Below are 16,979 nucleotides of genomic sequence, written 5' to 3'. Positions count from 1 at the left end.
TTCTCTACCGCAGTCAAGACTTTGCGATAAGGCAGTTACGGGTTATGTAAAGGCTCGATGTCCTGCACGTCAGGACTCTCGGCAACGTTCAGTAGGATTCTTGCAAAGGCACTCATCAAAAGGACGCTCTTCAGGAAAGCGCAAGACAGGACTTCCTTTGCCATACTGCCAAGAAATTTTAAGCTTTAGCAGGCATTAGTTGTGATACGGGAGAGGAAGCTGGTTGGAGAGTTTCTTCCTCTTCCCAGGATAATTTTGCAAGCCTTTTTAGCCCATCTGAAAGGGTTTTTCAGATGATAGATTTTGTTAGTTTCTAGTCGGGACTACGCTGCCGAATTGAACATTGTCGTTTCTACCTGCCGTAAGCCCAGTCTCTTAACAGGATTCTTGCCCCTTCCTCGTTTGAGACGGGAATCGGAAAAATAAAATGCTCGACTTCCTGGATTACGTTTTTGTCAATTCAGTGACTTTCCCCCATTGACAATATACTATCGTTTTGTCAAGTAAGTGGGTATCCCCTCATTGACAAAATATCTCTTTGTCCCGTAAATGGGTTAGTTCTCATTGACAAACATCTCATTAACTTGATATTGCGTAAGCGAATAAGCTCTTATTGACAAGATTCGAAGACTCTCATGCGTCATTCGCAGACTCGTACAAGAAATAGACTTGTAGACTACGTCAATGAACGCTTATGTCCAACAACATAAGAAGCTGAGCTGACTAACCTTGCTTCGATTCTCTTAAGTTTTGTTCATGAAACTTGCCTGTCAGATATGTATGTAGCTGTATTTCCGAATTCAGCTATATATATGTCTGCCAGGTAAGTAAGAACAAACTTTATTGTGATATAATTTCATATTTTGCCTTGCGTTATTTTATTTCTGGTTGGTTCAAGTCATATACGCTTGCTGTAGTTACCTCTTCGGATGGCAACCGAGAGGTCTATTGTCTATTTTAAGGACATTTAATCGTTACTCCCTGCAGCCTTCCAGGAGTTTCCGATTTATCTTTTACCGTTGTATGGTAGTGTTCTGACAACACAAACGCATCTATTATTTAGCGTTTTCTGTTTCGCTTAAATATACCAGCTTGAGAGTCTTTCTGCTCAAAAAATAACGGACCTATTTCTTTGTAGAATAGGGTAGCTGGCAACCCAGACATAAAGTTAAGAGACGACGTTCGTAAGCTGCTGGCTGCTGCTGTCATGCTGTGTCTGTCCTCCAGTCCAACCGAACCAGTAACAGATCGTGCGCTGTCATGCGCTGTAGGTTACGTCTCTCTCTCCTGCGGGATTGACTGACTAACCTTATCTCTGTGCTGGCGGTTACGTCTCTCCTGCGGGATTGACTGACTAACTGTATCTCTGTCCTACAATCACGGACTTTAGCCTAAGATTGAGGGGATTTCTTACGTGAATGAATAAACGTTGCATTCGTTTTGCCTTACTATGTTCAACAGAGTTATCTCTTAATCATTTCGGTGCTCGTTACCGCACGGTATAGAACTACGAGTCTACCGCAACATTGCACTTTTATATGCTCTCCTGCTTAGGCAAAGCGCAGCCTTATTAGGGAAGTAAGCATACTCGGGGAGGGAATGGATGAGCTTGCTGGGGACCATTTCCTTCCTGAAGAAGTTTGTTTCCCTGAATAGACTGCAATTCAGACCACAGTTTTTTCCTACCGGGAAACTGAAATATTATTCAAGATCTAGGAATGATTCTGAACATCTCTCAGTGCGTCTATCACCCGAGGTGATAGAAAAGAAGGTTGCCGGACATCTGTATAGGGTTTCAGATGTCCTGGATCTTAATCTGAAAGAAGTAAAAGCGATTCGGTAGTCCCTCCAGTCCTCGAAACGAGTTTTTGGGAACCAGTGGTCCAGATCAACTCTGATTTTCCACAGCTCTCTCATATCTTAAGAAGTATCTTCTCTCGGTCCCTGTTCGAGTTTACGAGAAAGAGCCTATTATAACAACAGGCGTAGAATGTAACGATCCTCTAGAGGTTCGTTACAGGATTGCAAAAGTCCGTACGAATCGTCTCGATCGACGGCAGCAACTATTGACTTCCGAGTGGAATCTTTCTTTAGAAGTAAGTTGAGAGTTGTGGAGACTTTAGGGACGCCCTTTCATTCTTCTCTTCGATATGTTGAGGACGAAGAGGCTTCTTCTTCTTTGCTCCCTTATTCTCGATCCGGGATCGGTACCATTAAACGCCATCCTATGATATTGAACGGGGATGGATGTTTAGTCTCTTTTCCCCTTTTTCAATCGCTTAGGAAATGTAATAAGAGGATTTTTGACGTCACAGGGAGCGACATGTTGGACTTCAGGATCCTGGATTCACAGAGGTCACATACTTCCTAGTTCACTTTCCAAGGACCTTTTCCGAGAGAGTCGGTCTACTCTAACTCGAAAGGTACCTATAACCTCTCCGCTCTGAGTCTGACTACGTTCAGGCTATCGAGATGTTGACAGGAATAAGATTACCGTCTTCCATTTCCGTCTGAAGAATGGGATAAGCTGGCAGTCACAACTATTAAAGAATACACAAATATGTTGTTGACGGCCTTTGGGCTCAGAGATTTGCGTCTGTCAAACAACAAAGCCCTTCACGATCTTTGAGTTCTGTGGAATCTCGAATCTCGCTCACCATCTACTTTTTGTCTCACCTGTTTTCTCGAAGTCAGACACTCGTGTGAGATCAAGGCGACATATAGTAGCCCTGAGTTTCTTGTTGACGAAGTCGGTTGCGTTTAATACACCCCCGATGATCGTGTAACATGAGACCAGGTTGGACTGTCAGGCATTCTTCCTTCGGGACTGAATCGCCTTTTTGCTCCTAGCTCCTTTCTCCTGGCACCAGAAGCTCGAGTCAGGAGTTGATTCGCTGACGACGTTGGGTTGCGTTGATACACCCCCAAGGTTTGCTTAGATTGAATGGCCCAGGCAGTCCAGACCACTCATCCTTCAGTGAAGAATAGTGCCTTATGGTCTTCAGGGTACAGCCTTGCTGTCCTTGATTCGTCTGACTGGTCAAACTGGTCGGTCACCTGACTTTAGTACAGACGGACTGACTGTGCATGTCCAGATCGAAGCTTTCAATATGGAACTTAGACGTAGTCTGAAGTTCTTGATGTCAAAGCATTCGAACCTCTCCTACCTGTTAACTTCTTGCATGTTATCAGGAAGGCCTTCTTCTAACCACCCTAGATACGACAAAGAGGGTTAGTGAGATTTTAAGCCATCGTCAAAAGTTTTGGCTTTAGAGAACACAAGGCGTGTGCTCTCTAAGCCTTCCGTTGTGGCCTAAGAATGGAAACCCGTTTTGTCCTTGGCCAGGAGCTTGGAAGCAAGGATGGCACAAGTTAGTGGGCAGGAGCCAGAGAGAGTCCTGTGCCCTGTCGGGTCTCTCAAGTTTTATCTACATAAAACTCAAGAAAGTCGAAGTCATTCGGGCAATCTGCAGTGTTCCGAAAAAGACCAGACTTGCCCATATCGAAGAACACCCTGGCTTTAGTGTTAGGAGTTCTTTCAAAAATGCTCCTTCATTGTTGTTTGCAACAAAGATTTGAAATCTTTTTATCTGAATGCTCACGAGGTGAGGGCGCGGCCTCGGAAGCATTTCAACAGAGCATGGCACTCAGCAACATCCTGAGTACCATGTTTTAGCGAAGCAACTCTGTGTTCACTTCACACTCCCTGCGAGATGTGAAGATGGCATATGAGATCTGCTGCTCGCTAGGGCCATACGTGTCCTGCAGACACAATCTTGGGGGCAAGAAGTACCACTCATCCTATCCTGTAGAAAATGGTTAGGAAGAGCTCTTAATTTAGTTGTTGAGTCGCCGACAACGGCGACGACTTAACTCTTAAGCCTTAGTTAACACACCTTAACTTTGGCTAGGTTGGTCAGGTGGTGATATATATATTTATATATATATATTTATTTTACTTCTTAGCCCTCATGGTATGGTCAATATGGTCTAGTCACATTGTGGTCACGCCCCCGTTGACAGATCATCTGGAGTGCACCAGCTTTATAGGTCTCTACCTCGCTGGCAACTCTAGTAAAGCAGAAGCAGACTTGGGTGACAGTAATCACGAAGTCAGCTATGCTAACAGGTGGAACCAAGATGTAAATCATCTGCATGCATTTGTTTCCCAAAATCCTTCTATTCTGTCCCTTCCCACCTCCAAAGGTGGGATTCAGCTATATATATATCTGACAGGTAAGTTTCATGAACAAAATGATATTGTTATGATACAATAAAGTTTGTTCATACTTACCTGGCAGATATATATAATCAAGTACCCACCCACCTCCCCTCAGGGGACAGTGGAAATAAAAATTATGAATAGAAAATGGGAATGGTTCCTGATACCCGCCTCCCAGCGGCGGGAATGGGTACTAACCACCTGGCCGACCACTGCGTGTGTCGGAAGTTTTTAAAATTCTGTCGGACTTCAGAAAATACAGCTATATATATATCTGCCAGGTAAGTATGAACAAACTTTATTGTATCATAACAATATCATTTTTGCGACTTTCGGATGTTGCTTTTGGCTCTTCCCAAACGTTTTGCAGCTTGCACATTAGTATATGTGTCTTCAGCCACAGTAACAACCTTAAATATAGTGGTATATATACTTTCTTACCACCTTTCTCATTGTTTGAAGGATGAATAAAATGTATACATATTTTACTTTACAGTAGTGCCTCAGGTTACAAAATTAATGTTCCGAAGCGGCCATGTAACCTGATTTTTTCGTATCAAGAACTACGTTTTACATGTAAATTGCCTAATTCATTCCAAGCCATACAAAAACACCACAGTAAATTTTATTATAAAGCTAAATTGACCAATAAACAATAAATACAACAATTTGGACCCTTCAATACCTAACCTAACTGTGACTGTACCTGTAAATAGTGTATTAGTGTACAAAGTTCAAGAAATACTGTACGTACATGTATGTATGTATGTAGTAGAAATACTGTACGTACATGTATGTATGTATGTAGTAAAATGTGGAACCTTACCTTTCGAGTGAGGCGATGTCTGAAAGTGGCGACAGAGGAGGAGGACAAATGGCAGAAAACATGAACACTTAACTTTACGAAACACATTAAAAAATGGCAGAAAACATTAACACTAAACTTTACAAAACACATCAACAAATGGCAGAAAACATTAACACTTCTTGGTTATCTCATCTTCATCTCCATAGAAAGCATCCTCTTCTTTCCGCGAACTTCAGCAACATTCTTGGGACCCATGGCTGATAACTTAAGTAATTAAGTTCACACACAACACGATAAAGTAACTTACAGTACAACGAAAACGAAATTACTAACAGGAATTTACGTTAATGAACAAAGCAATGTGAACGAACGAATTCCAGGTGTTTACGATAACGCTGCCGTTAAAAATGGTCAAGGAACGCCTTTACATAGAGGCATGATGGGACAGATGCTGACCAATAAGAGCAGGATCTTACAGCGGTGACTAGCATCAGGAACCAATGGGAGAGCAGGAGGATAGTGGCGAGTCTACTGAGTTGGCGGCGTGTGAGTTTTAAAATTGTTCTCAGCGGCCCAGGCGAATCTCGGACTTCACAGTACATACACCCTTTCACAACCGGAATTATTTTCATACACAGAAGCAAAAAAATCTTCGTCTTTGCCTTCGCAACCTGGATTTTTTGTATGTAGGGACTTTCGTATGTTGGAGTATGACTGGATTTATAGAAATCGCCACTAAATATGATAATATTTTTAATAAGTCAACAACTGTAATGCAACACTGAATAAATGTGTTTTAGTTACAGTAACTAACATCAGCCAAATCCTGTTTCTCAAAGTTAGTTACATTAAGTAACATCAGCAGATGGCAGTTTCTTGATTCAGTTGTTCGTGTTAGTATGTGCTGTTGTTTATGGTAGTGTTTTGCGTGGAGTAGGAAGTGGTTGGTAATTATAAGAAATAGTTATGAATTCTTAAAACGAGCCATCAATTTGATAAGTCTAGTCGAATGTATGAAGATTCGCTTTTAACATATGACTTGCATGTGATATGCATTATCAATGGAATCAGCCGAAACTGAGACAGGCATAGGAAGCATAGCCTAGCTTAGTGTATTCAACCAAAACTAAAACTTGAACATTAAGCTATCCTCATGTAATATACTGAAAATGCATCTCACCATATATGTTATGAAATTATGTTTTGCCACAAAGTTTTAAGGATTGCATGATACACAAGTATACAGTGGACCCCCCGTATTCGCGTCCTCCGGATTCGCGGATTTCTCTCGGGAACGTTTCCCTGCATTATTCGCGGAAAATTCGCGCATTCGCGGTATTTTTCTATGAGAAATATCCACAAATTCCTGGTTTTTGTGATCAATTTCATCATAAAATGCACTTTTTGTGATAAAACTATTAAAAAAACCAAGTATGAAAATTTTTAGTGGTTTTTCTTAATTTTTAACTAACGAAATAGGCTGTTTTTAGCGCTTTTATAGGGGTTCCAAACATTCGCGGATTCTAACTATTCATGGGGGGGGTCTGGTACACATCCCCCGCGAATACGGGGGGAACACTGTACTATACTCAAACTAGAGTTCTTTTTGGTGCTTTATATTTTTAAGTTTACAGAATGGTTTGGATTTTGTTTTAAATAAACTGTGCTTGCATATTTTTGGAGCAAGCTTTAGTTCCAAAATCTGAAAAAATGCAAAAACTGAACAAAGCTAGTCCCAAGGGTTTCAGTTAAGGGATTGTGACCCTATACTACTGTATTTTGGTCCAAATGCACTGTTCTTATTTTGAATAAGTTTGGTTGTTTAAAAAATTTTTTTAGAGTGGAAATGCCTTAGGTTATGGTGTTTCTAAATTATAAAGGGAGTTTATGAAAATAGTGTGCCATGATTGTTTTTAGAATAATTAGGGAAATTGAATAAGGTTCAATAATGAGAAATATTTTTTATGCCTGGTATTTCGGTATAGATGGAACAATATAATAACTACAGTAAAACTGATTTGAATGTATGTTTGTTCCAGTTGTGGTTCAAGGTCATCATGGCATTCCTCCCATAGACTTGGACTCAGTGTTGTTTCTAGACAATGGCAAGAAAGTTTTGGGGGTGGTATTTGATGTCTTTGGACAAGTTCAGGAACCTCTGTATGTTGTGCGGTTTAATTCCAGCGAACATGTCAAGGAGCTTGGTATCAATAAAGGAGAGCCTGTATTTTATGCACCAGAAACAGAACATGCAAGCTTTGTTGTGATTGATGATCTCATGAGGTAAGTAACTTTTATTGTGTATTTTAGTGTATCCTTTTGATTATTTTTGTATGTTGCAACGGCTTATTGTTAGTTAATTACAGTTGGCACCTTTACTTAGTGGACAGGAGTTCTTCCACTCATAAGTAATGAAATCCAATAAGTAACATATATATCGGCTTATACCATACATGATACAATACCCTGGAACCCACCTGCATAGCTTATAGTAAACAGCAGTTGTTCATTCGCAGAACGAACCTTCAGTCTTAACAGTAGGATAATCTTCTTGTGCCAGCTGGAAATCAGTTAAAGTCAATCAAAGATTGCAAAGCAAGGGATCTGTGGCATCTGGCAACTGGCATATACGAGGAGGAAGCTGGTCATCAACCAGGCTTAGAACCCCGTGAAGCGTCAGTCTTTCTTTGACTGCCTTGGAGAGTAGTCACTAGCGCTCTCCTCCCAAGCCGGTTGCTTTGTTTGCCCATGATTGTTTTAGATTCCGAGTCAAACAAGATGGTGGCTGTTTGGACGTCTCTAGGCCTACAGGGTGCCCTCTCTTTGGATGGCCTACTCTCACATTTCTTGGTTGTTTGTACCCCCTGGCAGCCCCATTAGTAGTCCATCCTCCTCTAGGCCTACACTACTTTGGCGCTTGTGTGCTGTCTCCAGCAAGACGTGGCTCGTGTGCTATCTCCAGCAAGACGCCTTTGTCATCATCAATGCTTACTGGGTCGCCCCATATCGCTCCGTCAGTGAGGCCATTGACCAGTGCTACCATTTGAGATGTGACATCACTCCCAGCATCCTCTCAGTCTTTGATGTCAGCTATGGTGACATCTCTTTCTCCCTTTGTTGTGATGTCATCTCCTTTGCCTATGATGTCATCTCTACATCTTGCTGAGCCATCGGAGACATTGTTTCAAGCTATGGTCAAGAGGCTGGAGTCTGTTTTTTGAGAGAGGTATTCTGTTCTCTCTGGCAAGAAGTCATAAAAGGAGTGATTCTTCCTTTCCCTCTTTTAGGAAGAGACGTCATAGAGGGAGTAAGCGCTCTCCTCTAACTCCTTATGCTTCTTCATCTCCTTCTCCTCCCTGCCCTTGAGTCAAACTGAGAATTATGGACTTTGTGGCATCGTCTTCTGCAGGGGAGAGGAGTGCTTCGCTGATTTCTCTACATGGCTGTGTCTATCTCTTACATCTACATGTACTTTACTATAAAAGTGTTAGCCCTCCATCTCGACCATCTCCGTCTCTTGTACCCGTTCCCTGTTCCAGTCCATCGAAAGATAAGGTTCCGATTAAGAGGTTGAAGGTAACGGCTTTGACGGTGTCTCCTGCACCTTCCAAGGATTCTTCTCTCTGCAGTGTTGTGGTTGACGGTTGAGAATGTGAGGCGACTCTGGTCCATGGACATGTTTCTTGTTTGCCTCCTAAAGACCAGGACTTTAGGGATCAGTCTTCTTCAGGGAGTTAGCTTCAGCATTGTTCCCTGTCCCAAGACCGTGCTTCTGTGTAGTCTGATGGCCATGTACTTGACTCTTCGCATGTTCATGCACATGATTCGTCCCGAGAATTTGTATGTGGTTTGTCGCATGGGCACATACACAGTTTGGGTGGAGACCATGTACGGGTTTCGTTGCATGGTTGTGTTTTGGACCCCTCTAGTTTAAGATCTTCCGTAGTTAGGGACTCTACTCCAAACAGTGAAAGGCATGATGCCTGGCTTCCCAGGGAAACCTCTCCTCTGCTTTTAGGGAAGGATGAGGAGCCTTCCAAGCCTTTTTCTTGATGTTGTCTGTCTCCTTTGCCAGAACTGGAGGAAGGAGAGAGCCAGAAGTTCCTGTCTTCTTTCTCAGAGTTTTTTGATCTCATTTGTGAGTTCAGTAATCATGGGGAGTAGAATGCAGACACAGTCTTCTGTAACCCCTGTGGGTATATAGAGGCATTGCTAGGTCCAAGACAAGATATGAAAGCTTTGTTTGAGCTTCCCTTGTCAGGTCATACTCAGTCTATCTTGCCGCTTGTTAATGCCTTGGTTTCAGAACGAGATGCTCTTTGAGATCCAATAGGTCCTTGAAGTTTCTTCCTCCTCCTCTCACGTGGCATAGGAAATATTATTCCACCAGTGTGGTTCAGCTGATATCCTGTCACATTAATTCAGATGTAATCCACCTTAAGCCTGGTTTGACCTTGGATCAGGTTAGGCCATAAGGTCCTTCATTTACTCTGCAATTGGCCTTGGCTATGGAGGCTCCTGCTTCTTGCATCTTCCAGACTGTGTCCTGGTTGGACTTGTGGTCCACTGCGGTAGCCAGGATCGCGTCGGATAGAGCTGAGGGAGGTTAAGTCAGTTCTTAATCCTTTGTCAGGCTGTTGCAGTCTGGTGCTAACACATCAAAGCCATCTCAGTGTGACTTTGTGGGCCAACCTTCTCCTAGCTAGGAGGGATGCAGCCTTGTCGAAGGTGGCAGGGTCAGTAGATTCATAGTCCTTGTCGTCCTTTTGAAATGGGGATCTCCTTGAGTCAAAGCTTCTATTAATAAGAACTCATTTAGAAGATGCAGTTGACTGGTGGTGAGCGGATACTCAAAGGGTTCTCTCTTCCTCCTCAGGACCTAGAATGTCCATTAGGTTTTTAAAAGAAAAAGAACAAGGCTAGGGCTTGGAAGGAGTCTCATTCTTTGCTAAAAAAAATGAGGGTGAACAAACAGACTGTGTCTTCTTTGAAAAACCAATCCTTTGGTCAGTTCAGTTGCGTGTAGCTTGCTCACACACTTAGCTGTAGCCAATGCCACTAAAGTAAAGTTTTCCTTGTTAGGTCTCTCAGAGAAATTGTACGCAGTGGCTCAATGTGGGGATCCGATGGCCATTTGAGTACCACGTCTAAGTTCCATGAAACCGACTTGTCTCCCTGTTTCGTTGTATAAAATGATTTTATAAGGTAGTCTTTTATAGTAGAGGAAGACAAGCCTCTAACAATTTCTGCCATAGATGTCTTAAAAGATGTGACATTATGCCCTCTGCACCGGGATCGGAAGACTGTACACTTGGCTTGATAAACTTTACTTGATTGGCGCCTACATCAAGCAACAGCCTCTGTAACCAACTTTGAAAAGCCTTTCACTCACACCAATCTCCTGACAGTTTGAATGTGGTCAGGGCCAGAGTGGACAGTCTTTGGTGGAATCGTCTGTAGTGAGGTTATCCGAGTAGATTGATATTTTGAGGCAGTAGCCTCAGAAAGCCCAACAATAGTTCTAGTAAGTTCGGGAACCACTCCTCTGCAGGCCAAAAAGGTACTATTAAAAACATTGTTAGATTTCAGTGAGTTCTGAACTTGTTGACATCTCTCACCATCTTGAAAAGAGGGAAGGCATAGAGTACCTTAGATCTGGGACTGGTTTTCCCAATAGTTTCCAAAAACTTAGATATACTAGAGGGTCTAAGGTCAACTCTGTGGAGGAGAACTTGTTTTTGGCAGCCCAGTACATCTGCTATCACATTTAACTTCCTTTGTATATATCTGGTTAAAATCCTTGTCTGATTTTTGTCTGCCCAAATGAGGATGGCTCTTGCTGCTTCACAAAGGGAAAACGGATGTGTTCCCCCTGCTTCCTGACGTAGGATAGTATTGCTGTATTTTCTGAATGGACCATCACTGTTTGGTTGAACACATCCACAATGATAAAGCTTTCAATCACTATGAATAACTTTTAGTTCTTTTACATTTATATGCCAACCTCTCAGATCTGCAGTCCACGTCCTGGAGGTCCCAACCTAGGTCTGAGGCGTGTAAATAAAACACTAGACTGGGGCTCAGAGGAAGGAATGATTTCCCTGCTGAAATGCTTTCTCTTGGTTCCCACCAATACAGGTCTCTGATCTCTTGAGTCACTGGGAACACAATCGTGTCTGGGTGTTTCTTCCTGTTCCAATTGAACCTTACATAAAATTGTAAATTCCTCATATGAAGTCTCCCTAGTTTTATGAATTGCTCCATGGTTTAGAGCTTTCCTAGTAGGCTTATCCAACTGTTCACAGAGCTGGACTGAAGGGAGAGAAATTGGTCCTCTTTTTGAAGGTAAAAATTTATGCTTTTGGTGATGGGAAAACCCAGAATGTCTGAGAGTTTATTCTCATACCCAAATGTACAATCTCCTGAGGAGTCAGATGAGACTTGTAGGTTTTTAAGAGATACAAGTCCTGGGCTAGAAGATGGGTCTTTTCTAGGTCCTCCGTACATCTCTCCTTCGACTGAGAATGAAGCAGTAAATAATCTAGATATAGCGAAATCTTTATTCTAAGAAGACGTAGACTGCTGCTAAACACCTGTGGAGACTTGGAGAAGCTGAAGCACTGAGCTCTGATCTGATATACTTTGTTATGAAAAATGAACCTTAAAAATTTCCTTGAGTCCACATATGATGGGAACATGGACGTATGTGTCCTCCATGTCTTGAATTTGGTTTTCTGGACATACAAATTCACTGAGGGTGCTTATGTCCAGAACTGGCCTCCAACCTCCAAAGGCCTTGGGAACTTCAAACAGTCAATTGTACTACCCCAGTGAGCAGGTGTCCTTGACTATTTTAATGGCTTCTTTCCTAAGAAGGGATGATACTTCTTGAGAGAGGGCTAAAAACCTCTCTGAGCCAACAGAGTAGGCTATCAATATGACAGGTGAGCTGATTAAAGGAGGTTTTTGTTTGATAGGGATTGAGTGTCCACCTCTCAGCACTTCTACTATCCAGGATTCTCCCCCCTTGCTTCCCAGGTGGAGGAACCTGGCTCCCACCGAAGTACAGAGGATAAGGTTCTCATTTACATGAGGTTGGCTTTGCAGATGACTTTTTGACTGCTAATGAAGCAAATCGGGTGTTTGCCTGAGATCTGGTAAAGCCTCTTTGCCTACCCATACCTCGAAAGGGCTGAGGCTGCAGGGGAGGGGCTATGCTGGTGCTAAAGGAAGTAGTCTCTCTGGGGTGTCTTGCTGACTGGGCAAGGAGAGCCTGGGTAGATTTTTTCTGAAAATCTGCCACAATCTGAAGCACTGTTGCTTGTGGGAAAAGGTGCAGTCGATCCAATTGAGAGAAGAGAAGAGGGGATTTTTATGAATGGGTCATTCCTTTTATAGTGTAAGAACACCAGAGTTCCCTTTTCTTTAATATACCCATTGCCAAGAAGAAATAACTTATGATAAATTTGAAGTGATATCCTCTGCCACTGAAGGACAGTCTTTAATCTTATGTGCCAAGGCTCCCACTTGTCCAGTCAAAGAAGCTTAGCTCTCCAAAAACCAAAATTTAGTTCTTCAGCATATGTTCTAATTCCAAAGTCAAGAATATGATATGGCAGCATTAAGGGGGACTTTCAAGAGTCTATCCGGCCTGAAAAGTCACAACGAGAGGAGGCAGACACTCCAAGGGAAGGAGCTTCTCCTGTCACGTAGGGTGAATGTCTCCTATGAGAGCCTGGAAGAAGGGAAATTGAAAGTGGCTCTTCCTTGCTCTCTTTCCTCCGAGAGCCATCCTTCAACCTCTTATAAGGCCTTCTTAGTTGATAAAGAAAGGATCATCCTCGGAAGTCTATTGGTTCCCACTGCCAGACTGTTCATTAAATAAGAAAAAGCCAGGTAAGCTGGAGCAATTGGTGAGAAGAAACCTGCGAATGTTGCTAACAAATATCATGGTAATGAAACATAAGCAGATGGTGGAGTACATAAGTCCGCTTCCTCTTCCTCATCTGATGAAATCGAAAACAAATCCGCTGGAGGTTGGGGAGTCAAGGGGGTCTTCTTAATTAAACCTAAAATGCTATCCAACTGGTGTTGAATAGCCATCAAAGAAGGGTCCACTGCAGGAGGCAACGGGTAATCAGGCATTAAAGTAAGCTTGGACAGCTATGGTAGCTCAGGCAGCAATGGACGTTCAGGCACTAATGATTACTCTGGCGGCATGAATGGACACTGGTGCTAGTGGGCGCTTCCGGATGATACATGCTTGAGAACTTGGGTGCTGGCAGATGCTCAGAGACTGCTGAATGCTCAGGAGCATAAGGAAGACTGCCAAAAGAGACTCAGGTGCTACTGAATGTTTGGGAGCTGATGGGAGCACGTGAGCAGACCACTTGGATGCCAATGGGTGCTCAGGAGCGTCAGCTGGGTGCTCAGACAACTACTTTCGAGAAGCCGAAGAGTATTTGCAAGAGGAGGGGTGTTGAAGGGACAAATACTGCCCCTCTAATTCTAGATGCTCCTGGGAAAAACATTCGGGGCAGTCCAGAAACTGCATGACAGTCGCTGATCTAAGAAAGGTTCTCTGAACCTTTCAAGAGGAACTGGTGAAGAATGGGATACGTCCCTTGCTTGTCTTTTCAGCAGATGAGATTCATTCATAGAGACGCCTTTCCAGCAGCGCCCTGTCGTAACCTGGCAAACGTGAACAGGTCCAACTGAGGGGGCAACTGTCCGTAAGCAGACCCCACTAACCTCCCTACCAGTATGACTCCTTCCAGGTTTAAGGGAGTATGCTAGGGACCTTTACCTAGGAGAATTGGTGGGACGGGCAGCTACCTCTTCCACTGGCATTTCACCAACACTCTTATTACCCACTGTGTCCATAAGAACTTTCAATTAACAACCTAATTGCTCCACAGCATTCATCATCAAATTAAATTTCTGATTAACTTGACCAAGGGGTTGGGATCAGGAGCAAAGGTACATGGTACATGTTAAGCCTGTAATGTTATATATAGCAGAAAAATAGCCATTTACAAGGAAAATGGAGAGTGCTGAGATTCATGGAGTGCGGTGGGAGGGTCAAATTACGAATGGGAAAGTTGAGGAAAGATGAGCTACCCAGCAGCGGGAAAATAATTATAAGATTCAAAGATACCTAGCAGTGGTTTAAACATGTGATAGGTGGGGGGAGGAATATTTCTTAAGAAAAGTCAGATATGGAAGTAGCATGAGAATGTCCTGTAGGAAAAGCATAAATTTGTGGGAAAATGTCATAAATGAAGATGGAAATTCAGGCAGAGTATTGTAGAGGGCATGAGAGTGAGATAAATAATTTTGGTATAGAAAGTGTATATGACGAGAGAGTGGAGAGAACTTATTTCAATTTCTGAATTGGTTTAGGGAAAGTCATTATCAAGGATAAAGGAATTTGAACACCTTGGATTTGTGATTTTTTTTTATAATTGTCTCATAAATGTTAAGTATGTAGCCTTTAGCATATACTAATCCAGTTCTCAAAAGTTGCTCTGAACTGAGTTCCAAAGGCAAGAAGTATTGTCAAATACTTAAACTTGACAATATTTCTTACTACTCCATTTTCCACAGTTACATCCTGTGACCATGTGTCAAACAAATAATCTTTTTACACTGGGCCCTAAAGGATCAGGCCATTAAGGTGTTTGATTTGAATGGTACATCTTTTGTTTCTTATGATGGCAGACCTTCATGCAGACATTTCAAGAATTATCCTGAACTGTTCAAAATTTAACAATTATCATAGAAAAAAATTTATTGCCAGCTGCAAGATATGTTTAATGTACAGCACAGTAGATAGAGCAATGTACGTAGTATGTATTCAGATTAGACGAGTTTGTCTCACTGTTTAGTTTTTAATTAATCATAACAGTTGTTGGTTGAAGATTTTAATGAAACTTAATTAATATATTTTTGGCTTACATTTCTTCAGTGCCTAGTTTTATCATGTACTTATTTTTTCTCAGAATGAAAGGCAGTGATGCTTCAGGCTTGACTGGTAATGAAGTTTTGCCATGTGAATTGACAGACTTTTCAGATGATGAAGAGGAAGCTAAAGTCAAAGGGGTAGTAAAACAGAGTAAGGTAAGGCAAAAGTTACTGTTATCAGTTTGTTCATATAGCTATTTGTTTTTCCTGTGAAGTTACAACTTTTACCATTTGCATATGTTTAACTGCAGTAGTAGCTGGTTCATATGTTGGACCACTGTTACTAGAAGTAGGTGGGAGGGGTTGGGACCATGGGACCACCATCCACTAGACTCGTCAGCTGTACTCCTGTTAAGATATCCCCGCTGCTTCTTGACAATTTTAAATACAAGTGTTGCAAAGGGCTAAGAATTGCCTTATCATTGTCTGTTCTCCCAGACACCCCATTAACAGTATCCTGCTCTGATTTCTTTTACCTCTGGGATCCTTCTTGGACATTTGCCCCATCCATGGTCCAAAGGGGAATTGGGAGAGGTTGTACAGAAACTTATCTGCTTACTCTCTCTGCTCATGTTGGGATGATGGAAAATGTGATGGGCATTCGACCCTTCTTCTGTTCCTGCCCTTTAGGTTCCTGCAGCACTGACTACTCCAAGGCTTTCCAGCCAAGTTATTGAAAGCTCTGTGACCTTGGTGGCCTTTCTGGAGCCCTTGGCTCAGCCAAGTTTCTCTCTGTGTTTGCCTGAGCTGATGCTTCTGCTTCAAAAATGTCCTGTAGGGACCGCTGCCACTGTTGCAGCTTCAGCAGCTCCTGCTTTGACTTCTGTCTCAGTTAGGATGAGTGCCATTGTGATGACATTTTTAGCTGTTGGAGAATTAGAGAGGTTCTTGGGAGAAAAAGGTTGAGGAGGTGTAAATAAACATCAGCCTTCTCCTCTTCACTCTTTTCCTCTCCTATCTTGTCAATGATCTGAAAGAAGTGCAAAATGGAGGCCCATGAAGGTACCCTCTGCAAAAAGTCTTCTAGCAGACGTCACATTTTCTCTGATCAGTTGCAGGAGCATGTGGGTGAAGCAGTTGGACCTGTTCATGAGCTTGCCCATAACAGGTCCCTAGTTCATGAACTTGCTTTTGCCTGGTTGCCTGCTCAGTCTTCTGGAAATGTAGAAGAGTCCATACTTATTAACCCTTTAACGCCGAAGGGTTATAATAAAAATCGTCTCCCGTATGGCGGGGGGGGGGTCTCGGAGTGAGCGCCGAAGCGGAAAAAAATATTTTAAAAAAAAAATCACAGCGCTCTTAGTTTTCAAGATTAAGAGTTAATTTTGGCTCCTTGTTTTGTCATTGCCTGAAGTTTAGTATGCAACCATGAGAAAAGAAAAAATATCATTATCATATATAAATAATGCGATATATGATAGCGTGAAAACAAAATTTCATATATAATTGTATTCAAATCGCACTGTGAGCAAAACGGTTAAAGCTAACGAGTTAATTTTTTTTCGTTGTATTGTACACTAAATTGCAATCATTTTGGTATATAACACATTGTAAAACGATCAAAGCAATACAGAGAAAATATTATCACAAAATGATGCATGAATTCGTAACGCGTGGACGTAAAAAAATGTTTTTTTCAAAAATTCACCATAAATCTAAATATTGTTCTAGAGATTTCCAATTTGTTTTAAAATGAAGATAAATGATTGAATATTACTATACTGTAAGAATTTCAGCTTACAATTGCAGTTTTCACCCATTTGCCCATTTCGAATGAGTTAAAGTTGACCGAATGTCAAATTTTTTTATATATTTTTTATATGCAAATATTTCGAAAATGAGAAAAGCTACAACCTTCAATTATTTTTTGTTGTATTCTACATGAAATTGTGCACATTTTCATATATAAAACTCTATGTAACGCCTAATATGAGACGGAGTAAATATTACAAGAATGTGACGTACGCATTTCGGAGATTTGCGGCG

General features: G+C 41.9%; 1 protein-coding gene across 1 annotated transcript in view; it reads left to right on the top strand.

The window, feature by feature from the left end:
* Nucleotides 1-16,979, top strand: part of LOC135218897 (H/ACA ribonucleoprotein complex non-core subunit NAF1-like) — a 101,325-nt gene that overhangs the window by 76,160 nt on the left and 8,186 nt on the right. Inside the window, exons 5-6 of the mRNA XM_064255342.1 lie at nt 7,070-7,313; nt 15,032-15,149. Of these exons, the coding sequence (XP_064111412.1) occupies nt 7,070-7,313; nt 15,032-15,149 (362 nt within the window). The remainder of the gene's footprint in view (nt 1-7,069; nt 7,314-15,031; nt 15,150-16,979) is intronic.

The sequence above is a fragment of the Macrobrachium nipponense genome, chromosome 1 (assembly GCF_015104395.2).
Source record: "Macrobrachium nipponense isolate FS-2020 chromosome 1, ASM1510439v2, whole genome shotgun sequence".
Classification (NCBI taxonomy): domain Eukaryota; kingdom Metazoa; phylum Arthropoda; class Malacostraca; order Decapoda; family Palaemonidae; genus Macrobrachium; species Macrobrachium nipponense.
This window is presented reverse-complemented; position numbering and strand designations above follow the sequence as displayed.